Source organism: Geotrypetes seraphini, chromosome 2 (genome assembly GCF_902459505.1).
Source record: "Geotrypetes seraphini chromosome 2, aGeoSer1.1, whole genome shotgun sequence".
In the NCBI taxonomy this organism is placed as follows: domain Eukaryota; kingdom Metazoa; phylum Chordata; class Amphibia; order Gymnophiona; family Dermophiidae; genus Geotrypetes; species Geotrypetes seraphini.
Genome location: NC_047085.1, coordinates 103,292,584 through 103,318,532, shown reverse-complemented (window position 1 = coordinate 103,318,532; position 25,949 = coordinate 103,292,584). Strand labels below are relative to the sequence as shown.

Below are 25,949 nucleotides of genomic sequence, written 5' to 3'. Positions count from 1 at the left end.
AAATGTAAAAATATAAAAGTCACAAAACATCCAAGTAGTTAAGAGGCTACAGACAAGCAACACAGCTCACAAGAAGGCATTTTTATTTTGCTAGAACATAACTGTCTGAAAGCTTTTGGTCAAAACCAAAACTACAGCTAAAACTCATTACCTAGTTTCAGCTGAAACTGAAAACTCAAGTTTGGTTGAGTGAATGTGAACCAGTGAAGGCCGTCTGTGAGTGGGAGAGGCACTCTAGAGGGGGTGAGTCTGGAAGGAAGGGCAACAAATGGTACAAATTTTCAGCTTCCACTAAAAACACATGGAGGGGCATTTTCGATAGGATGTCTGAGTTTGGACGTTTTGGGAAAGATGTCCAGAAATCCAGTAGAGAAAATGTCCATTTTCAAAACAGCAAGACATCTGTCTAGATGTTTTGGCCCTTAGTACATTTATCTTTTTTGAACATTTTCGAATACAAAGATGTTCACATGAAAAACACACAAAAACAACTATTGGGACGGCCAAGCAAAGAAAAGCAAAACTTAGCAAACTGGTCACAGATAGCTGAACACAGCTGAGCACAGCAAAGCAGAGGAACATTCTAGGGGGTACTGCAGTGGATATCACATCAAAAAGTCCCAGGCACACAGGTCACTATAACCTGCTAATATTGTACAAGGAGCCCTCCAAAACTTACCCCCAAAACTTACTGTACACCACAACAATACCCCTTATGCCTGCAGATGTCATCTTTATATAGGTACAGTAGGTTTTGTGTGGATTCTGGAGGGCTCACTATACATTATAAGCAGGTTATAGTGACTTGTGTACCTGGGACTCTTTACTGCAGTTCCCCTTAGAGTACTCCTCTGCTCTGCTCAGCTCAGCTGTCTATGTGGCCATCTGAAGCTGTAATATAGATTGGAATGTACTGTTTTTTCACATTTTTAGGTGGTGGGAGGGGGTTGGCAACCACTGGGGGATAAGGGGGTCATGCCTTAATCCCTTCAGTGGTCATCTGGTCATTTTGGGCACCTTTTTGATCCTTATTCATTTTTAAAACAGGTCTAGCACCCAAATGTCTAAATGATGCCCTGAATGTTTTGTTAAAAGTTTGATTATCCCTGCAGAACATCCAAGTCCTAAGCCTACTCTAAGCTCGCCCAAAACATGCCCTGTTACAATTTAGATGGACTGGAGACAAAACAACCAGAAAGACATCTAGAAAGTCAATTTTTAAAATGCTCATTTGGACGTTTTGACTAGTAAGGCGTCAAAGTACCAGTTTATGCTGTCTTTTGGATGTCTGTCTTTTTTGAAAATGAACCCCATGGTTATTTTTGACGAAAACAAAAAATATGGCTGAAAAATTAAACTAATCTTTTGGTCAAAACTGAAACTGAGCAGAAAAAAGATTTTGGGTCAGTTTTGACACTGTAACCAAAACTGAAATTTGGTCAGCCTCTAGTGCCTAGTCATGGTACATGGGCTTGTCGTGCCACTGGGGCTTGTGCACATCTGATAAGCTGAAAGTTATGCCATCAATAGTTTCACTACCATCAGGGTCTCTCAAGGTGGACAGGCTTCAGTGGAGATGCCAGACTAATGATGTACCATTCATCTGGGCAGCAGATGGGTAGTGTTGGAGGTGGGAGATTGCGTTTGATACAACAACATTGAATTTATTCTGCACAGAAGGCCCGCAAATCTACCTCTGTATTCTGCCATGAAAACTTGATGATGATGATGAGATATAAAGAACCGACGTATAGTGCTGAAAGATGGTTCCCTAGGTCAGAAGGCACTCACTGTGCTACTAGGGAATTGCCGATAGTCACCTAGAGTATGCTCAGTGTTTGTGAAGCTGACAGATCAAAGCTGCCAGTTTGTCTTGATGCTGGATAGAAAAGGGAGATCAGAAGCTATAAAGATATTCTTAACATAGGAACATGGAACGTACGAAGCATGAACCAAGGAAAATTGGAAATTGTTAAAGATCAAATAGAAAAAAGCATAATTGATTTGATACTACTACTATGTATCAGTGAACTCAAATGGGCAGGACAGGGCCATTTTCAATCAAATAAGCATTGGATCAGCTACTCTGTTCATGAAACACACAGGAAAAATGGTATGGCTTTCATCCTCAACAATATGCTTTCAAAGATGGTACTAAAGTACAATGTAATCAGAGATAGAGTCATGTCAATTCATTTACAGGGAATTTGATCAATATCACCTTGATGCAAATATATGCTTCAGTGACAGATGCGGAAGATGAAGATATAGAGTTGTTCTAAGAAACAACTTCAAGATGAAATAGATCAAATGCCGAAACTAGATCAACTGATCATTATGGGAGATTTCAATGCAAAAGTAGGAAGAACACCTGAAGATGCAGTGGTTGGAAAGCATGGCATAGGAGAAAGAAATGAAGCTGGTGATAACTTAGTACAGTTTTGTAAAATTAACCAACAAACATCACCAGTACAAGTGAACTTCTCCAAATGGCATGTATTGAAATCAAATTGACTACATCTGCATAGGAAAAAGATGGAAATCTACAGTTTTGACTGCAAGGACTAAACCAGGAGCTGATTGTGGAAGTGACCACGAGCTTTTGACATTCAAGATCAAAGTAAAGCTTTGCAAGATCATTAGAGACCTCCCAAAATATGACATTGAAAATATTCCATCAGACTATTGGATAAAACTAGACAATAGATTTCACTGTCTTGATACAGGAGATAGAGAGCCCGAAGAGTTATAGAATGATATAAAAACTGTAATTGTAGGAGTTGTTCCTTCTTCTCACACCTGGGGTTAGGCCTCTATGATGTCTTTTGCAAGAAAAGAAGAAATCATCTTTGTCATCTCTGCTGCCTGCCAGGTGCATTCTGGACTTGTTTACAAGAACTCTGTGTTTCTTCAGCCCGGCTCAGCTCTTGAGAAAGTTGTAGGAGGGATGAGCTGACATAATCGGCATGTGTCTCTCTTATCTACTGAGGCACCTCTCTCTGAAGGTTGGTACACGAATACACAGAAAGGCTACTAATTGGGGAAAGGCTGCTAATTGGGATTGTTTCTGGATTGGTCAGAGGGAGATCATCTGATGAGAACTAAGGAAAAGGTGCCTAATTAAATGTTAGCCTGTGCTGAGGTGTAAGGAAGCTTGGATCTTAGCATAGGTTTATCTGCACACCTTCTATAATAATAAAAATCTGATAAGTTACCTCTTGTGATTAGCTCTACCAAAGAGTGAAGAAACAGGACTTTTGATACAGATCTTGTTATCACTTCACATAAGGAAACTGTTGCAGACCTAATTTACAGCTTTTCCAGTGACTAACAGACTGTTCCTGATCAGAGGAATTTTCACATCTGCTACGCTGAAGGAAACGAAGAATTCCATCTCCTGTTCTGATGAGGCATAGCCTTGAAGTGGTGAGAATAAGGAATTATTTATTTTCTCAGCTGGGTCAGATAAAATTCTATTGTTTGGGATAAGGATAGTTAGGTCCCATGGTGATAAGCTATTTTTAGATTGCTGCTATTCAGGAATTATTATTATAAGGAATTGCCTATTGTGTAAGAAGTAGTTATATTTGCTCATTTACTTAGGGATTATTGTGTAATAATTATGTAATGAGATATATGTATGTATTCAGAGATATTGTGAACAAATAATTAGTTATTATTTACTGCTGGCTTGTGAATTATATTTTTCTATTTCTATAATAAAATATTTCATATAGCCCTGATCTCTATTCTTAGTATAAACTGGCAAAAATTACAGAATCCGTGGAAAGGTATTTATAGTTTCCTAGATGTGAGACGTGTGCATGACTTATTTATGTTGCACTAATTAGTTATACTCATAAATCTACCTACATAATTACTGATGAAGCTAAAAGAACACTCCAGAAGAGAAAGAAAGCCAATAAATTGCCTTGAATCTCAGAAGAAACTAGAAAAGTAGCAGAACAAGACAAGCAAAATTTTCTGGGTGTTTCAATGTCAAGTTCAGCAAGACAAAGAACGATACTTAAAGGATATTTGTCAGAAAATTGAATAGGAACATGTAAATGGAAAAACTAGATTAGTGTATCATGAGGTTAAGAGATTGCAGCAGAAATTCCAGCCTTGGTTGGGGATGCTTAAATACACCAATGGAATGATATTGAATGATCCAGAAAGCATGAAAAAGAAATGGAAAGAATATATGGAAAATCTATACAAAAAAGGCAATGAGGATAACATTGGGGAAATTGAACAGGAAACTGAGGCTGAAGAAGAAACAGATATTTTGAAATAAGTCATAGCAGCAATTAAAGCTTTATCGAAAAACAAGTCACTTGGTATCGAAGGTATTACAATTGAATTAATCAAAGTCTCAGAAGGGCTATCATGGCTCTCACTAGCACTGTGTCAACAGATTTGGAAGGAAAAAACATGACCAACCGATTGGAGAACATCACTGTTCATACCGAAGAAAAGTGACACCAAGGACTATAACAACCACAGAATGATTGCATCAGTTCCACATGCCATCAAAATATTGCTGAAAATAATACAACAAAGGCTACAATCATACATTGAGCAAGAACTACCCGAAGTTCAGCTGGTTTCAGATAAGGTTGAGGAACAAGAGATATCATTGTCAATGTTAGATGGATGTTGGAGAAGAGCAAAATATATCAAAAGCCCCTATACTTTTGCCTCATCAGCTACAGCAAAACTTTTGACTATATGGATCATAATAAACTATGGAGAACTCTAGCACAAGTAGGAATACCGAAGCACATAACTCAGCTGATAAAGGGCCTTTATGAAAATCAAGAAGATGCAATGAGAACAGAATATGGCAACATTGATTGGTTTCCAATAAAACGTGGTATCAGGCAAGGATGCATCTTGTCACCTTACCTGTTCAACCTCCTTAGCCCCTGGAGCAGGGAGCCAAAGCTCCAGTGGGCCCCATTGGATACCTGCTCAGTACAGCTTTATATCTCCTCCATACTTGACTTCCTCTTAGGGAGGAAAGGCCTGGCTCCTCCCTTAAATTCAGAGTTTTATACTTCTCACGGCTATTGGTTTACTTTCTCAGAACAGTCCATCCCCTATTCAAATTTGTATAGCATCTTTTATGTTGATTGTAAACCGCCTAGTTTTTTAGGCAGTATAGATATTGTACTTCCTATGTTGTGTCGCTGTTTTGTAATATTTTGGCCTGTTCTCTTTGATTCCTTAATAAAAATGATGTTTAAAAAAAATCTTTCTGAGCAGAATTCTCTTTCTACAACTGCACAGGAAAGCACAGATTACTGCAAATATAATGTTAGTCCAATAAAAAGATATCACCTATAACATTTGTTGATCTTTATTTTTTTCTTTTAAATATTCAAACTCTTGACATTGTAAGGACATGGGAAGATAGAATAATAAAAATACAAAAGAATATAACTAGAGATGTTCTAGGGACAGAGAGAATAGAAGTATATTAATGAATTATTTAAGCCTTGCAATTCCTCTCTTAGATTACAATGCACCACAGCCAACTCTGCAATGAGAGGGCATAGGATGAAGTTAAGAGGTGATAGGCTCCGGAATAATCTGAGGAAATACTTTTTTTTTACAGAAAAGGTGGTAGATTCGTGGTACAGTCTCACGGAAATAGAAACTGTGTCTGAATTCAAGAGGGCCTGGGATAGGCACGTGGGATCTCTCAGAGAGAGAAAGAGATAATAGCTACTGCGGATGGACAGACTAGATGGGCCATTTGGCCTTTATCTGCCGTCATGTTTCTATGTAACAAATGTTTCTTTCTTATTGCACATTGACTCTTTAACAATTACACAGATGGAGCAGTATATCAAATACTAATAAACATACACATTTTATCTATTTATCTATACAAACACACTTTTTTTTAGCAGTAGAGTTAATCTTTCTGCTTTATCCATAGTCATTACATCATTGTATCCCCACTGCAGTCAGGTGGCAGAGTGTTAATTCCCTCTTATTATACAGGCTGTCAATCTCAGCCAAGAAGTAACCATTCTGAATGTGAAACTCAGAATTCAGCTTTTGATGTGCACTGAAAAGCAGCCTGAGAAGCAATCTTTTATTCATGTGTAGGATTTATCACAGTTATACAGAGATCCTTCCCTTCTGTTTTGGAAAGGATCATTATTACATCACTATGTCTCCAGTGAGGTTGAATGGTTTGGCCTTGTCCCCCCCTCCTGTGTTGTACAGGCTTCAGTACCAGACAAAAGGCCAAGGAGGGATTGTCTTCAGCAACTGGCCCAGACCCTATACGTGTCCAAAAAGAGGCCAAGAGATGGATCTGTCAACAAACTGCATCACTGTTGTAGAGAGATGCCTGACTTAAACGCACACTCAGGTTTTGACCACTATAGCCCAGGGTTCTCCAAAGTCCCCCCTCGAGGGCCAAATCCAGTCAGGTTTTCGGGATTTCCCCAATGAATATGCATTGAAAGCAGTACATGCACATAGATCTCATGCATATTCATTAGGGAAATCCCGAAAACCTGACTGGATTCGGCCCTCGAGGAGGGACTTTGGAGACCCCCGCTATAGCCTGAGAAGCATGAGGCTTACTGCAAAGTCTGTGGTGTAGTTTGTACCAGGAAATGGAGAGTTGTAAAACAAACGAGTGCTTCTTTTTCTATAATTAATGGACTGTGCTTTGTCAATTGCAGTGTGTGTGTGGTAAAGTATAATGACAAAACCAACACAAGTTATCTATATTTAGAAGCACAACAGACTGTGGAATTAGAGGATGAAATGATTCCTTTTTTTCTGAAAACAGCTGTAATCTAAGGAAATACTTTTTTTTTACAGAAAGGGTGGTAGATGCATAGAACAGTCTCCCAGAAGAGGTGGTGGAGACAGAGACTGTCTGAATTCAAAAGGTACATAGATAATATAGGCATCAGGCTTTATTCTAACTTTTTCAAAGTCTTCTGTAAACTAACACTTCTAAATCAACAGCACCTTGAATAATTAATTTTGTTTCCGTTTTCAGACCTCAGTGGTATTGCTGCGTGTAGTACAAATTTTCAACATATGCACACCAAAATTCAAAAGGGCCTGGGATCTCTCGAAGAGAGAAAGAGATAATGGTTGCTGCAGATGGGTGGACTAGATGGGCCATTTGGCCTTTATTTGCCATCATGTTTCTATGTTAGGAACACTGCTTTGCAATGTAAATGGCTGCAGTTCATTATACAATCTGTTTATGTCCTCAGCTCTTCATAAAATAGCTGTTTTGTTGTAAAAGAAAAACATGCTATTTTTGAAACAAATTAAAAAGCACTTTTCAGTGCAGCATACTTGAAAACAGATTATGGTGGCCTTGCAATCCTTTATTAAGCAAGAACTGGTTCTGACCGGCAGACAGAGTAGGATTAGATGCCCTTTAATTATGAAAGAGAAGCTTACTTGTATTGAAGGCTTGTGTGCTGGAGGTAGGCTAGCAGGGCTTGTGAGCTGTTTCTTGTTATGTGTACATCCACAATAGTACCCTCTGTGATGTAGGAGACACTGCTGGGCTGCCACAGATCAACCTATAGTGCAGGAACCAACCTGTAATTCATATTCATTCAATGTAGATGGGGATAAATTGTACATCATAACATATTAAATGATGGCAGACATCTAGTCTGCCCTGTAACATCAGCTGTATTGCCTGTACTCATATCTAGGGTTACCATATGGCTCCAGAAAAAGGAGGACGGATTGAGACATCCGGGTTTTACTTCCATTGAATGCAATAGAAGTAAGGAGGACAGATAGAGGCATCTGGGTATTACTTTCATTGAAAGCAATGGAAGGAAAACCTGGATGTCTCAATCCGTCCTCCTTTTTCTGGAGCCATATGGGAACAATGCTCATATCTATCTATATTTATAGCTTTATAATTTGTATCTATATCTAATAAAAATATAAAAGTGTCATCAAAATCAGTTGCAAGATTCTGCAACATACACTTGGATCAGGGGCAGGGTGATGATGATGATTGCTGACTGCAATTTCTCAGTCTCTTTTTTTCTGGTTTCTCTTATTCCTTCTCACCCCTTTGTGTTTCTTTTCCTCCTTTGTCTGCTCTTCACTGTTGGCAAACATTTTTCGGTTCATGCTCCCTCTCTCCTGCACTGTGAGCATCTACCCATTCCTCCACCATACCACTTTTCTGTCCCACAGCTTATATGCATGTTTACATTATGTTGGGGTTTGTGCCAACAACCTGCATATTAAAGCAAGGAATAGATTTACCATATGGCTCCAGAAAAAGGAGGACAGATTGAGACATCCGGGTTTTACTTCCACTGAAAGCAATGGAAGTAAGGAGAATGGATAGAGACATCTGGGTTTTACTTCCATTGCAAGGAGTATTCTGGAAGGGCCATATAGTCTTTACTATCATAGGCTGAATGTTGTATTTGACCCATTCCCTCCAGTCTCTTCGAGACCTTCCTGCCTTCATGCTCTAGGCCAGTGGTTCCTAATACTGTCCTGGAGGACCACCAGCCTGTCAGGTTTTTAGAATAGCCCTAATGAATATGAATGAAAGAGATTTGCATGTAATGAAGATAATAGGAGTGCAGATCTGCCCCATGCATATTCATTAGGGCTATCCCGAAAACCTGACTGGCTGGCGGTCCTCCAGGACAGAGTTGGGGACCACTGCTCTAGGCCTAAGTATAACTTTGACCCTACTATCTTATCTAGAGACCCTACAGTCTCCCTCTAAGGCAGTGTCCCGCAATCTTTTGACGCCGTGGCACATTAAACTTGGCACATGCATGACATCTTCATGTTGACATCCACGCATGTGCGGAGACCCTCAAGCTGTGGCCCTGAGCCTGTTTCTACACCAGTAGGAGTTACTGACAGAGGAGAGGTGCAGGGAGAGGAGGAGAGACACCTGTAAGGAGAGGTGCCGGCGCCGGCTGACAGCCTACAGGATGTGCCTCTTCCCCTCGCCAATTTATGCAGCACACCTGGAATCTGCTGAGGCACACAGTTTGCGATACACTGCTCTAAGTAAAATAAAATCTGTACCCTAGGTTCAGAAAGCAGGTCATTCCACTTCTATTCTTCCTCTCTAACTCTGGAAATCATATCTTGTTACCACAATACATTCTTTCATCAGTTCAGCCATCCATTCCTTCAACAATCAACAACCCATTTTGTTCTGTCAGCAAATGTTCAGCTGCACTAAAACACATAGGGCCTGATTCTCAAAACCGTGCCATAAGTTAGGAGATGGTAGGTGCCCTACTGCTGGCTGCCTAACTTAATTGGTTTAATTGGTTATAAATGGCATATATCCTGTGTTCTGGAAAAATTGGACTATGCAGATGGGCCTCTGTCAAATCCAGAGAGACTAGAAATTCTCCTGAAGCCACAACGTGATCACTGACTGCACCGTTTCCATTTGGAAACGTGGGATTTTGAGAGCCGCAGTCACCGCTTTGACACCCAAGATTGGTGTCCAGTCCTCGGAGCCTCTTTTTAGCACAATAAAGTATATCAAATATCTGTTGGAGTCTGAGTCTATCTCCGGAATGGGTTCTATGGCTTCTGTATCCAGCAGTCTCTGAACTGTTGCTCTGAACTTGCCACAATTTCCGTCTTCCCCACTGGGGAGTCCAGAAAAAGATCTGGAAGGGGACAATAGAACTCGAGTTTGTACCCCTCCCGCAGAATATCCAGCACACAGCAACTGCGGAGAGCCCCGCCCATTCCTTCAAAAATGCCGAAAACCTCCTTCCAATGAGTGGAAGCTCAGCTGATGTCCTGGCATCATAACTGCTTCTTTGGGGACAGAGGCAGAGCGGGCTCCTGATGAATGCAGGCCCCTAGCCCCTCCAGATCTATGCTGGCATTCTGAAATGGTTTCTTGCCTGAGGAACTTCCAGAATATTGGTGACATTGCCTGGAGGCTCAAAAAGTTTTACACTCCAATGCCTGAGAGGCTTGAACCCTGCTGTCCAGTAAGGATTTTGGTTTACAGTTTTGCACACTGGAAATAAGGCCATTCAAGTCTTTACCAAAGAGTAATTGCCCCTTAAATGACAGTTTACTTAGAGTCGCCTTGGAGAAAGAATCACCTGACCACTGTCTAATCCACAGCATCCTGCGGGCAGAGATAGAGTAAACCAACAGCTTGCTCATAACCCTGAAAAGGTCATACAGGGCATCAGCTATGTAATCCACCCCAGTAATCAAAAATGGAAGATCCTTGTCCACAACAGTGTCCAGATCGTAGCGCAACTTAGAGTGACAGGCTCAGGTGACAAAAGATGCCTCCGCGGCTTCTTTCAAACCAGAGGCCATGGAGTCAAAATGCCTTTTGAGCACAAAATCCATTCTGTGGTCTTGGACATCCTTCAACACCATGCCGCCTTCACTGGCGAAAGAGGTGTGTTTGGTAATCAGTGCCACCAGAGAATCTACCTGGGGTAACAAAGAGCTAGTTAAAAGCTTTTAATTTCAAATTGGGAAATCTAAGATGTCCACCACTGCAGCGATTTTAGTGCCAACAACAGCCTGGGGAAGCAACACAGAAAAATAAAAAACTAGCGATTTGAGGATTTTTGAGGAGAGGAAACCTAGCACTAACTCTGGAAACCCTCCAAAATCAATTTTAAGGAACCCCTAAATTTATTTGCCATGCTGTCAGCCTGTTACTCACTGTGTAATGCTGTGTGTTGGGAACTGCAGAATGGAAGCTGTAACAGCTTACAGGGAGATCCTCTGCCTCAACAAGTCTAGAATCTAAAGTGCTTGTTTCTTCTGACTGCCTCTCATGCTCAATTTACCGGCCAGAGGAATACAATTTACTGTCTGGAGGAAGGCAATAGGCCTCGATCCTGGATGAAAATTGCCACAGAGTGACATAGACTGCAATCAAGCCCACTATCGGACGCATCTGGGGCGAGCTGTGCTCCCAAGGGACCAGTCCCTGAGCTCTTGAACAGTTAAAGCAGGCTGTCCAAGTGGGTGCACTGCAAAGCAGCCAACTCCTTGGAAGTAGACTCTCTGTCTCAGAGTCTGTGCTCTTCCACAGCCAGAGCTGTCCATCAAGGGGATCCTCTGCAGCATGAAAAATAAGCCTCACAAAATAGTGAAACAAAATATTGAATTTAAAGAAAAATAAACATGAGCAGAAAAGAGAAGCTTCTACTCTCTCACTTGTAGGAAGACAACTGAGGAATTGGAGGACAGCCCAGAGAAAAGAGAGGAGGTGCAAACGTATGCAAATGAAGCTTCCTACAAGATTTCTCGTGAGGAGGGATTGATTACCTGAAAGTTCAGTTAGGGCTATGGTCTTTGACAAGAGGGCCGCCGCGTGAGCGGACTGCTGGGCACAATGGACCATTGGTCTGACCCAGCAGCAGCAATTCTTATATTCTAATGTGCATGAGAGGGCCGATAGACTATGGGAGTTAGCTGGATTGACTCCCTCAGTTAATGCTGAGTCTGGATAGTCAATGCTGGACCATTTTCAGTGTCTGGCATTGAATATCTGGTTTATTTTTGGATGCTATAAAACTTATCCAGCTAAATCGATATTAAGCACTGGCTGGCTAAGTTTATAGTGGCCAAAGATAGGCCAGCTATTTACATGGCCCAATTTGACTGCTAACGCTTTAAATTATGTGGAGAACTGGCTATGTCATGTAACATAGCCAGCTATCTGCTAAGCGCTAATATTCAGCTAATATTGTAAAATATCCTGAAAACCCAACTGGCTGGGTTCCCTGGTGCGCAAAGTTAGGCTTGGAATTTTTTGTATAGTTTTCATTTCTGCGCTTAACTTAATTGGTCAACTAGCATTCAATTGGAACTAAGGATCTATTATTTGACCTTCAGTAATAATTGGAGCCAATTAATAGTTATGCTTGTAAATGTCTTATGAGGTATTCTATAAGCACTGCATAGTACTTGCAGGCCTGAAAGGACCCAGGGCTGTAAGTATAAGAACAGTATTGTACAGTTTCATGACTTGTTTATCTCTTTTGACCATTACTCTAGCTTACTCAGTTTTAGCCAGCTCCACCTGAGTTCTTGTCAGTATTACCTGGTAATGTCTGTTAGTTGTTATGCAGAGATAACAGATGTCCATCAGGGAAGCCACTGCTTTAAGACCCAAAGTCAAGGCCTCAAATTACCTTTTTAGAATTGGATCTAGTTTGCAGTCCTGAGCATCCTTCAGGATCACACACCCTTCACTGGGAAGCAAAATATGCTTTGTAACCTGTACCACCAAGGAATCCACCTTAGGTGGTGTAAACAGTTGCTGGAAATCAGGAGCCATGGGATACAGTTTAGACATTGTCCTAGCCCCTTGCAATGGCCCCTCTGGTGTTTTCCAATGCTCAGTCAGCATCACTGGGTTTTCAAACTGCTCAGCAGTGAGTGCTGTGTTGAGGCGGTTTGCGAAACCTCTAAATCTAGTTCCCACAGAGAGACTGCAATGATTTAATTTAAGTTGGACGGTTTAAAGAGTCTGCACAATGTTGAATCCTCTTCCTGGTCTATGGCTTCTATATCATCATGGCTGTCCTTGCCCCCATGAGAAACTATATCTCCTACACAGGAGGCACTTCTGGAGAGAAGAGGCATAGACTCGAAACCCCAATCATCTCAGTCCTTCTTACGTGGTACACAGACGCTCCTAAGGCGCCCATCCAGTACAAAATTGGCATAATACAGTGGTTAAACCACCTGTGATTCTAGACTCAAACAAGGTGCTCTGAAGCAGGAAGGGACTTTTAAAATAAAATCGGGAAATTCAAGAAGGTTGCTGCGGCAGCAGTTTTAGCACCATAAACACTCTGGAGAGCTATAAAAACGGACAAAAAATGTCAAAACAGGACTTTTTTTTTTTTTTTTTGGGGGGGGGGGGGCGGAGACACCCTCAAAGAAGCCACAGAAACTTTTCAAAACCTCAATTCAACTCCACCCTGATGTCTCTCATAGACAGTAAAAGACTGTACTCACTGTGCTGCCATGTACTATGCCTGCATCAGTTTGCACTGCAGCTGGATAGAGGAAAAACTTTTTCTGCCCCAGACAAACAATCAGGGTATCCCGGGGCTTGTCTTTTAAGACTGTCTTTTACATAGGTTATTTATGTTTATTAAAATTTGATATCCCTCCAAATCTTACAACCGTTCTCAGCGGTTTACTTAAAAAAAATTCAATAAGATAAAGAAAAGAACTCCTCAAAACATAGGACAACACTAAACAACCTGTAAACCATTATTTCAAAGAGTGTGAGACGTTTAAGGAATGCCTGTTAACTTCTCAATCAATGAATCTGATCCATCAGAGAGGAATTTATGCCAAAAGCTAATTGAAAAAAATGGGTCTTCAATAATGTCTTAAAAGCCTTAAGATTTACTTCAGACCGAATATGGTTCAGAAAATGATTGCAAAGACTAGGTGCTACATAAAAAAATGTTTTATGATAGAGTAATTTCCCACTTGGCTCTACACACTATAGACAGAACTAATCTATTATCCTGCAATGATCGTAATGTACATCCTGGAGTATAAGGGATGGTCAATGAGTTCAAGTAGGCAGGAACCATAGTATGAAATGCTTTATGACTATTAAAATTTTGAATTGAATTCTATAACTAACTGGCAACCAATGATAATGTAGGAAAAATGGGAGTAACATGGTCAAATTTATTTTTGAACCCTAATAACTTAATGGCAGTGTTCTATTACATTTGAAGACATCTAATATTAAATTTTATAAGACATGCATAAACGATTTTACAGTAGTCGAGTCTTGACATAAAAAAGCATGGATTTAAGTATGAAAACTGTCATTATCAAATAAGGATCTAACTGCTCTTAAAGATCTCAATACACAAAAACCTTTCTTTATGACATCTGATACCTGGGCTGAGAAAGTAAGGTGTGAATCAATAAGGACTATCTTTTTCCTCAAAATGCAATGATATATTTGGAATAGTTAAATATCCTGTAAGCCAACATGTGAAACTTTTATTAAAGTTTATCACTAATTTGTTCTTCAATAGCTAAGGGCTCCTTTTACAAAGCCGCACTAGCGGTTTAACACGCATAATAGCATGTGCTATACCACCGGCCACGCTAGCTGCTACCGCCTCTTCTAGAGCAGGTGGTAGTTTTTCGGCCAGCGCAGGGGTTAGCGCTTGATGAAAAGTCACGCGTGTTAAACCCGCTAACGTGCCTTAGTAAAAGGACCCCTAAGTTTGAACTTGACTAAGAGAATTATGTGCAAAGGTAATGACAAAGAAATGGGACCAACTTTCACTAATAGTGATATATCATCTGCATAACAATAGACCTTAAGCCCACATTCTTCAATCAATAACAGTGGTGCCTAGAAGATATTAAACAAAATAGGCAACAATGCAGAGCCTTGTGGTTCACCACATTGTAGTAATAGTAGTAGAACGATCTATTTGAACAACTGAGAAGGATCTAATCCCTAAAAATGATTCAAACCATTTCAGCACTGTAGAACCAAAACCCAACATCATTAATCTACTAAGCAATAGTTGGTCAAAGGCTGATGTGAGATCTAATGAAATTTAAAATGCATGAAAGCCATTATCCAAAATCTCAAGAACCAGCATGAAACCCTCTATCCATCTAGTCATGAACCTTTTTGCAGATGATAACAAGATTTGTAACAGAGTGGAAAATATGAAAAAGGATCTGCAAAAGTTAGAAGAATGGTCTAGCGTCTGGCAACTAAAATTCAATGCGAAGAAGTGCAGAGTGATGCATTTGTTGGGTGAGAGGTTGATAAGCACAGATGGAGAGAAGGACCTTAGGGTGATTGTGTCTGAGGATCTAAAGGCATCTAAACAGTGTGATAAGGCAGTAGCTGTAGCCAGAAGGATGCAAGGTTGTATAGAAAGAGGAGTAACCAGCAGAAGAAGGGAGGTGTTGCTGCGAGGCTGCACTTGGAGTATTGTGTTCAGTTTTGGAGACTATATCTGGCAAAGAAAATAAAAAGACTTGAAGAGGTCCAGAGGAAGACAACGAAAATGCTAAGAGATTTGAACCAAAAGAAGTATGAGAAGAGACTGGAAGACCTAAATATGTACATTCTAGAGGAGAGGAGGGACAGGATAGAAATGATACAGACATTTAAATACTTGAAAGGCATTAATATAGAACCAAATCTTTTCTAGAGAAGAAAAAAGGTAAAACTCGAGGGCACAATTTAAGGTTACAGGGAGGAAGACTTAGGAGCAATGTTAGGAAATTCTTCTTTGCGGAGAGGGTGGTAGTGGCCTGGAATGCCCTCCCGAGGCAAGTGGTGGAGAAAAAAACGGTGACGGAATTCAAAAAAGCATGGGATAAAAATAGAGGCTCTCTAATTAGAAAATGAAGGATGTAACTTAAAGAACTAAGGCCAGTATTGGATGGACCTACACAATCTGTGTTCCATATATGGTGATTCGGTTAGGATGGACTGGGGTGGGCATCAATGTGAACTCCACTAATATGGAACAGGAGGATGTTACTGGCCAAACTTTGTGGTAGATGTCCTGCAAACAACGGGATGGTTGGATAGGTTTGAGTGAGCTTGGACAGCAACTTCAGCATTTGGAACCTAGGACAATACCAGACTTTACAGTCTATGGCCCAGAAATGAATATAACTTTATGGGTAGACTGGATGAACCGTTGAGGTCTTTATCTGCCGTCATTTACTATGTTATTAGTCTACATGCTTCTTCGAGTGGGGAGGGGGGGGGGGGGCACAGCTGGAACCTGCAAGGTCTCCAGACCAGTGTGGGGCCTGATAACAGCCTGTACTCATGCGCTTCAAACAAAGCCAGGTGAGCAGACTTCCAGGGGCCGAACTCCAAGCCAATCCAAGTATTAGGGCTGATTGGACAGACAGGTGCCCTGCAGCAAAGGTGGCCCGCCCAGTTAGGAACTTCAGAACCTTTAGCTTTTTCCAAGCAGAGCGAGCTCCAAAGTCTTGGAAAAACTTTGATTAATACCCAAAAATAATAAATATTAAGCAGAGCAGATGAAAGAGAGAGACACCTCCTCGCTTTCAGTAGGAAAAACCAATGAGAGAGGGCAGTGCATGGTAATGCAGGGAGGTGGCGTTGAAAATGTTAGATGATACTTTCTGCATTCCCCTGCTGGGAGTTGGTGGGGAGAGAAGCTACACTTTGCGGCTCTTTGTAAATCTTAGGTCAAACATTTTGGATAAATTGACTCTTTGCTGTAAAAAGGTTGCCGACCCATGTTCTATATATCATAATGACAAGAATGCCTAGCTGTTCTACATTTCATTTCTGACTTTAATTGCTCATGCTGAAATTTTGAAAGATATGCCTAGATCCCTGGTAAAAACCACAGACTGCTATATACAGTATATACCATATATGAAAGTTAAAAAAAAAAATCCTTGGCAAACACAAACAGTACTCGGTATGTTAGGCAGGTGGCAGACCTCAGCAGGAAAGGAGACGCTATAAACAGAAGTCTGAAGGAAGTTGCCTTCCAAAGGTAGAATGTTGGTGATACTATAGATCAAAAGAAAAGAGAAAAAAAAATGTTCAGAATTTTAAAGCCTTGGGCAGTGAATGAAAACCTAAATAAAGGTAAGTCACCCCTAATGAATGATAATGAATATGAATGTCAACATAGATAGGAAAGCCAAAGGGTAAATGAGAAAGTACATCTGGAAAAAGAACCAGTGATATGTCTCCAGGTAAAAAGAAGAAGATGGCATGTCTTAATCAGCCACAATTGAGACGGAAATAAACAGCCAGATGCCCTGGGCATTCTCCACAACAAAGAAAAAGAATTGGAAAAAAAAAAATCTTAGTTCTTCTAGAGCTTCTTTCAGATCTACATGTGGAAAGAAAAATAACCCTTAAGGCACCTAATAAATGTCAAATCTGCTAGCAGCAGGAATATGAGTGTCATAATACAGCTTTTAAATTTTGTGCTAAAAGATTTAAGGGGGGGGAGACAGTGAGAAAGCAGAGGAGTGCGACTGCTCGTGTCCTCAAAAGTTGCAAGCCAGTGAGATTTTCAGGATATCCAGAATGAATACGCATTTTGAAAGGTTTACCAGCTTGTAGCATCTGAGGACCAGAGATATCCTTTCTGCTGGGTTTGTACCGAAATCCAAGCAGAGAGGTGCGTAGTTCTAAAACCACATGTGTTATTGCCCCTCCTGACCTGACAGTGCGTTACACACTCTCCCATATTTACTTGATTATAAGTTAAGAAATTTTAATCAAAACAAACCTTACAAAAAGCAGAGGGTTCTCTTATCTATGAAGTTGAAAAAAATTAAGCACCCCCTTCAACCCCATCAGCAGCTTGATCCTGCATCTCTTCCCCACCAGCCCATGGGTTCAGCATTTCAATCCCCACTCTCTTTCTTTGTACCTTCAAACGTATCTTCTATAGAGCTGTGGCCTAGATTTTGACCTAAGCTGACTTTGGCCTGCTCTGGAGTACTCTCTCTGATTCATCTGACCACCTCTAACTCAACATCTTGTTTCTGCAGTGGCAGGACTAGGGTTACCAGATGTTCGGGTTTCCCCGGAAATGTCCTCTTTTTGAGGACTGTGTCGGGAGTCTAGGCGGATTTTTAATTGTATAACTTTTGTCTGAGGAAACTGGACATCTAGTACCTCCTACATGGGGTTACCAGATTTTTTGTCTGGAAAATCTGGACCCCCCTAGTCCCGCCCCAGACCCTATACCCGCCTAATGCAAGTCAATCATATGACCCTATACCCGCCTAATGCAAGTCAATCATATGACAGCGCCTCCGGGAAATAGGTCAGTGTTTTCAAGGCGCTTATCTTTGCTGTGAATCGCACCTATGTAGACGCTTTATGGCACGTAACATCCAGCATTAGCCATGCTAATCATGGCATTATGCGCCGGTAAACACCTCCTGAGACATGATTCCAGTGCCTTTTGTTTAGGCACTGGCAGGCACTTTAAATTGAATGTTGCTTGCTGTTTCTAACAGCATTTCCCAATTAACTTAGGTGCTGGAAGGGCGCTGTTTATAGAACTTCTCTCTTACTGCTGGAACAGTCTGTGGATGGAATTAGAGGCAGAGCCTGGAGTTATACCAACTGCCAATATTCAATGCCAGTGCCTGGAGAGCTAACTGGATATCTGAGAACACATAAAACGCATTCCTAATTGTGGCACTCATTTTTGAAGCACTGGGTCATCTCAAACTAGCCATAAAAAAGTCCATCTGTCGAAAACATCCAAATCACGATTTTCAAAAAGCAGAATTTGGAGGTTTTACTTGCAGTTTCTCCAAATAGCAAGGGGCATGTTTGAGCCATGTTTTGAGTGGGACTAGGGCAGGCTCATAATTAAGATTTCTTTCAAGCGATAATGGAACAGGAAGAAATGTCCAAGGCAAAAAAGGACATTTTTAACTAGGTTGTTTCAATCACGTTCAGAGTACTAAAAGGTGCCCAGATTGAGCAGCTGACCACTGGATGAAAGCATGACCCCTTCTTAGGTGTTATTGACCCTCTAGGAAGTGAAAATGACAGTGGATTCTAGGTTCTTTGACAGTTTCGGGTATGTATTATTTTATTTATTTATTTAAAAATTTTATATACTGCCTGGAGTCTCAGCAGTTTCCAAAATAAAATACAGAAAAAAAACATAACAGCATATACATACCATTATACAGTAATTCAATACAACATACTAAAGTGCAACATGAGGAATCTTCAATATTCATCACTTTCATTACAGGTAAATCAGAACAGTATCAGAAAGAGCAATTCACAAATATGCATCAACAAATAACTTTGTTTTAAGCAATCTCTTAAAGCTATAGTGGTTAACACATAATCTTAATTTACCACGTAGCTTATTCCATAGGGACATACCTATAAATGAGAACATTTTTAATTACATTACATTAGGGATTTCTATTCTGCCATTACCTTGCAGTACAAGGCGGATTACAAATGGATTGACTGGAGATTAGAAGTATTTAGGGAGTAGTTTGCACATTTCTTTGAGTTGCTAAGGATTACATCTGAGTTGTCAAGATATTGGAGATACATATGTAGTAGTTGCAGGTGATGCTTGGGACATTCCTGATTGTGTTAGTTGGGTTTTATGTGTTTTTTGAATAGAAGGGTTTTTATTTCTCTCTTGAAGGTTTTATAGTCTGTGGTCGAGATCAATAGGTTGTAGAGTTGGGGGTCGAGTATTGCAGCTCGAGGAGCTAGGAGGTTGTTGTACAGATTTTTTCTTTTGACATTTTTGGTTGGAGGGTGTGTGAATAGTGAGTGGATTCTCCTATGTCTGGTTGAGGTGGATTGAACTGTCTCCGTTTATTGCTTTAAATAGTAGGCAATAAAATTTGAAGTGTATTCTCGCTTGTATTAGGAGCCAATGTGAGTGGTGGTATGCCTCTGTGATGTGGTCGAATTTCTTCAGTGAGTAGATCAGTCTTAGGGCTGTGTTTTGTATTGTTTGTAGTTGTTTTATCATGGTTGCTGTGCATGGGAGATATAGTATGTTGCAGTAGTCTATTAGACCTAGGATTAGGGATTGTACCAAGAGTTGGAATTGTTTTCTGTCAAAGAATTTTCTGACTTGCCTAGCAAATACTTTATATTCACAGCCGTTTGCAACATCAATCGCATACTACCTTCTAATTGCAAAGCTCTAGATGGTCTATAGACCTCCTAAAGATACTGAAACCAGTAAGGCACAGAGCAATACACAGTCTGATGCACCAAGGATAACACCTTAAATTGAATGCGTTGTTCAATCGGAAGCCAATGAAGGCTTTTTAATATGGGAGTTATATGTGCTGTTCTTGTGGCCCCACTAATCAACCTGGCTGCTGAATTCATCGAGACCTGTAATGCTTTCCACCTAGTTTTTGTCAAACCCAGAAATAACGGTCATTTCTAAAAGAATAGCAAATAACTGCAAGGAGTGGCCTAGTGGTCAGTTCAGTGAACTTTGAACAACCGGACCCAGGTGTAACGCCCACTTTAATGCTTTTATTTCATACAAATACGTGAGCTGAGTTCTCCTGTAAAAGAGAAATACTTACTACATCTGAATTTATTCGGCAAATGTGATGGCTATTGCATTGGTGTACCTATAAGAACATAAGAACATAAGAAGCGCCATCTCCGGATCAGACCTTCGGTCCATCAAGTCCGGCGATCCGCACACGCGGAGGCCCTGCTAGGTATACACCTGGCTTATTTTTATAGCCAACCATATCTTTATATGCCTCTCTCAAGGAGATATGCATCTAGTTTGCTTTTGAAGCCTAGGACTGTCGATTCCGCAATAATCTCCCCTGGGAGAGTATTCCAGATGTCAACCACTCTCTGTGTGAAGCAGAACTTCCTGATATTAGTCCTGAACTTGCCCCCCCTTAGCTTCATTTCATGTCCTCTTGTCCGTGTCAAATTGGACAATGTAAATAGTTTTTTCTGCTCTATTTTGTCGATTCCTTTCAGTATTTGAAGGTTTCGATCATATCCCCACGCAGTCTCCTTTTCTCAAGGGAGAACCAATCCCAGTGTTTTAAGTCGATCCCTCATATTCCAGTTTCTCCATACCTTTTACTAGTTTTGTTGCTTGTCTCTGCACCCTCTCCAGCAGTTTTATATCCTTCTTAAGGTTGGGAGACCAATCTTGGACACAGTATTCCAAGTGTGGTCTGACCATCGCTCTATAAAGCGGCATTATAACTTTCTCCGATCTACTCATGATTCCATTTTTTTATCATGCCTAACATTCTATTTGCTTTCTTTGCCGCTGCCTGCGCATTGTGCCGACGGTTTCAGGGTCCTATCAGTACACCCAAGTCCTTTTCTTGTTCGCTCTTACCCAGAGTTTGCACCTGACATTTCTATACTCGTGTTCCTTGTTCTTTCTGCTTAAATGCATTACTTTTCCACATTAAATTTCATCTGCCATTTCTCCGCCCATTTCTCTAACTGACACAAGTCACTCTGGAGTTCCTCGCTATCCTTCTGCGATCTGATTGCCCGGCATAGCTTTGTGTCGTCTGAAAACTTGATGATCTCACTGGATGTTCCTTCTTCTAGGTCATTGATGAAATATTAAATAAGATGGGCCCAAGTACCGAGCCCTGGGGCACACCACTAGTCACTTTCTCCCAGTCAGAGAACTTCCCATTTATGCCCACTCTCTGTTTTCTGATATCTATCTATCTCTCTCTCTCTCTCTCTCTCTATATATATATATATATATATAAATATATGTATACATCACATATCACAAATATCTATGCAGGCTACAATATACACACAAATACAATAATAGACAAACGACCAGAAATTGAAACATTATAATAACAATCTGCATATAAAACATCATCAATAAAATTCTAAATACAACAACCAGTATTTCCACCCTTCCTAAATTACAGAAAGCTTCCTGAAAAATGAAAGACTTCAAAGACATACAGAAAGATAGAAATAAAAAAATCTGCTGAGTATTCTCAGGAAGTGCATTCCACAACTGTGGGTCTGCTACACTAAAAACCCTAGAACCAATTGTGGCTTTAGCGATAGACCGTAAAGGAGGCACTTCCAACAAATGATGAGACACAGACCGCAGTGAGCAAGATGGCACGTATGGTGCAATCAAATTGGTAATGCATGCTGTATGGCCTTGAACACTAACATCAGGATCTTGAATTGAATCCTCCAAGAAACTGGTAGCCAATGCAACTTGGCCAACAAAGGAGTTACATGTTCAGTTTGAGGAATACTGCTGCTGAACATACATATGTTTATTGCTTATACTTGCTCTTCCTCAAACCATCTGTCTTTCATTCCTCTGTAATTCCCCATCTGAGCATTGTGTATAGATGCACCTTTTTTTGTCCAGTCTGTCTGTCATAACTACAGCAGATTGTAAGCTCTTTCCAGAAGGGACTATCAATTCCATATTTGGTGTACAGCGCTGCATATGTCTAGTAGTGCTATAGAGATAAGTAGTAGCGGAGATTTTTATATACATAACTGACTATTTTCTGAATTAAATGGCTAAAATTATACATTGATCTGGCCCTGAGTTTTTATTTAAAAAAATGCACTTATGCTGTCAGTACCACTGTTGCCCACAAAAGTACTTTTAAATATCGGCCTTCCTATATTTAAGATTTGTTTCAGGAGCACAAATCACTCTGTAGAGCTGTTTATGGATGTTCAGTATATCATAAGCTATTTAATTACAAGCTTGTTTATTCTTGAAAGAATTCTTCATTGCACTTGTTCTAGGATTGCTTTGTTCTTAAAACATTAAAAAAATTAGAAACAAGTGGTATTTGAAGAGCAGATCACCTTTAAGCATTCCTGAGCTCTTGCTTCTAAAATTTTTATGAGAAATTATATGTTTCTGACTGAGTTAACTGGAGAAAACACTGCCTCAAGTGTGTATTAAACTATACAATTAACTTTAATTAGCAGATTGGCACAATCCTTATAATTTAAATTGTTCTAGGGTTTTAGGGAATGACAGACAAAGCAGGAGAAACATACATTTGGAAGATATACAGCTTACTAGACGAAATTACAAGGAAGTACAAGATAATAACAGTTCTTATTTAAACAACATGGTCAATGTGCCATGCTGAAAGGTTTAACTCATGCTTACAATGCTTCAGTCATAAATACTGTAACTGTACCTTACAAAATGCATGGGTGTCCAAAGGTTTACGCTCAGGAGTACATCTCCATAAGACAAGCAAATATCACTGAGTTGGCCCAAAAATTTCTGCTGAAGAATGAAAAGAAAGTGAGAAAGCACAAGTCCAAATTGAGCAGTACAGACAGATCTTGGAGGAAAACCTCTTCTAGTCTGCTAGTTACATGGGACTGGGGCGAAACATAGAAACATGATGGCAGAAAAAGGCCAAATGGCCCATCCAGTCTGCCCATCCATCTCTTCCTATATCTATGAGATCCCACGTGCCTATCCCAGGCCCTTTTGAATTCAGACACAGTCTCTGTCTCCACCACCTCTTCCGGGAGACTGTTCCATGCATCTACCACCCTATCTGTAAAAAAGTATTTCCTTAAATTGCTCCTGAGCCTATCACCTCTTAACTTCATCCTATGCCTTCTCATTTCAGAGCTTCTTTTCAAATGAAAGAGACTCGACTCTTGTGCACTGTCAAAGGCTTTGCTAAAATTTAAATATACCTCATCTAGTACACTCCTTCTATCCAATTCTCTGGTTACCCAAAGAAATTGATCAGATTTGTCTGACAAGACCTACTTCTAGTGAATCCATTTTCCTCTGGTCCTGTAATCTTCAGGATTCCAGAAACTTCACCATTCTCTGTTTTAAAAGCATTTCCATTAATTTGTTTACAACAGAAATCAGACTTACTGGCTCGTAATTCCCTACGTCTTCCTTATTTCCACTTTTGTGGAGAGGGACCATATCCGCCCTCCTCCGGTACTACTCCAAGCTCTAGAGAAGCATTGAAAAGGTCAGTCAGTGGAGCCAACAGAACTTCCCTCAGTATCCTCGGATGTACACCATCTAGCTTTGCCTACCTGTAGATTAGCTAGCTCCTCATGAACACAACCCTCTGAATATCAATCAGGGTCTACCACTCCTCCATCCCTATTCGTGTTTATCTTCTGCGGTCCTGCTCCTGGCGCTTCAGCCATGAACACAGAACAGAAATATTTGTTAAGAAATTCAGTCTTTTCTTTATCAGCTTCTACATATTTCTCCCTTTCACTTTTGAGTCTCACAATGCCACTTTTGCACTTCTTCCTATCACTGATATATCTAAAAAATGTCATCTCCCCATTTTACCATGTCAGCTATTTTTTCTTCCATTTGTATGTTTGCTTTCCTGACTACTACTACTTAACTTTCCCAGATACTGTATTTTTACCTGTCTTCTTCTTTCTGTGATCTTTTGTAGTTTATGAAAGCTAACCTCTTATTCCTTACCTTCTCAGCTACTACTTTTGAGAACCAAAGTGGCCTGCTTTCCTTTTACCTACTTGCCTCACAAAAAGGTCTGTTGCCCTTACAATAACTCCTTTTAGTTTTGCCCACTGCATTTCCACTCTTCCAGACGTTCCCATCCAGACAATTCCTTTATGTAATCTTCCATCTGAACAAAGTTAGTTTTTAAAAAAGTTTATAACCTTTACTTTTGAATGAACCCTCTTTATACTCATCTTAATATTAAACTGTACCATGCAGTGATCACTGGATGCAAGATGATAACCCACTGTAACATCAGAAACACTTTTCTTGTTTGTAAGCACTAACTCCAGGATGACCCCATCTCATATGGGTTCCATTACCAACTGCTGGAACAGTTCTCCTTGTAGAGAATCCAGGATTTCCCTACTTCTAGAAGACCCCAAATAGGGATACCCTAATCAACATCCAGCATATTAAAATAACCTATTAGTAAAACTTCCCCTTTTTTAGATATATTCTGAATGTCTACTATTAAATCTGTCCATTTCTTCCCTTTGTGAAGGAGGCCTGTATATCACACCAATGTAGATATATTTACCATTCCCTCTTTCCAAATTGATCCACAGTGCTTCTTCCTTGCCTTACAGATCCTGTAATTGTGTGGCTTTAATATGATCTTTAACATATAATGTTACTCCCCCTCCTTTTCTTCCTACCCTGCCTTAGCCATGGATCTCTGTCAACCACGTTTCCATGATCGCCACGAAATCCAACTCATCTTCTTCCATCACAGCATCTAGAGCCAGAATCTTGTTTCCCATACTTTGAACATTAGTATATACTGTTTTCCAGACATTGCCCCCTTTTCCCATCCATGTAGAGGTATTCAGTGACTTACTTACCTGAGGGTTTATACTTCCCCAGGCTTTGATCACCCTGCCCCATCGCTTCTAGTTTAAAGCCCTCTTCAGTAGATTATCCAGCCTGTTGTCAAAGCCACTTCTTCCCTTATTTGATAGATGCATACCATCCCTGCTCAGCAGCCTTTGGAAAATCATCCCATGGTCTAGGAAGCCAAAACGCTGTCGACACCATCTACGTAGCTATGCATTCATCTCCAGGATGCAAACTTCTCTGCCCTGGCCTTTACCCTCAATAGGGAGGATGGAAAAAAATACCACCTGCACACCTGATTGCTTCATCTTCTCTCCCAGAACCACAAAGTCACTAGTGCAGGGGTACCTGGCACTATCATTAGTGCCAAGGTGGATGAGTAGTATCGGATAATAGTCATCAGGCTTGATGAGTCTCAGCAAGCTCTCTGTAACATCTTGGATTTTGGCACCAGGTAGACAGCATATTTCCCAGGACATCATGTCTGGTTTGCAGATGGCTGCTTCTGTACCCCTAAGAAGGGAATCAGCAACCACCACTACCTTATGCCTCCTAGTGATCATGAATCCAGTAATTTTTCAAGCTTTGGTCTTTTCTCTCCTTGGGATGCTTTCATATCCTCCACTTCCAGGGCTGCATATCGGTTCTTCAGTTCAAGAGTGGGGCATTGAAAGAAGCAAAATTGAGTCCAGCTATCTTCCCTCAGCATAGCCTCTTCTTTCCCACTGCTGGAAATCTTTGACGCCTCATGAACCATTTCATCAACGTACCTCTCATTCTCATGGATGCTTCTCAGTATCACCACCTCCTCACTCAGTTCCTTTACTTCCTTCATGAGGGATTCCAGCCGAAGACAGCTTGCACATGGAACTATTGCCTCTGCTTGGGTAACATTTTCTGTCTGCACAGAGACAGAGGCTATAACCTGAGCGAGGCGCGAGCTCTTCGACCCCCCCCCCCCCCCGACACAATACCTGCAGGAGGGAGCCCAACCCCTCCTGCCAAGGTGCGAGCCCCGTGACTCCCCACCCCTCCTACAATACG

General features: G+C 40.7%; 1 protein-coding gene across 1 annotated transcript in view; it reads right to left on the bottom strand.

The window, feature by feature from the left end:
- Positions 1 to 25,949, bottom strand: part of CPA6 (carboxypeptidase A6) — a 165,386-nt gene that overhangs the window by 55,461 nt on the left and 83,976 nt on the right. The window contains exon 3 of the mRNA XM_033933670.1: positions 7,450 to 7,574. Coding sequence (XP_033789561.1) covers positions 7,450 to 7,574 — 125 coding nt within the window. The remainder of the gene's footprint in view (positions 1 to 7,449; positions 7,575 to 25,949) is intronic.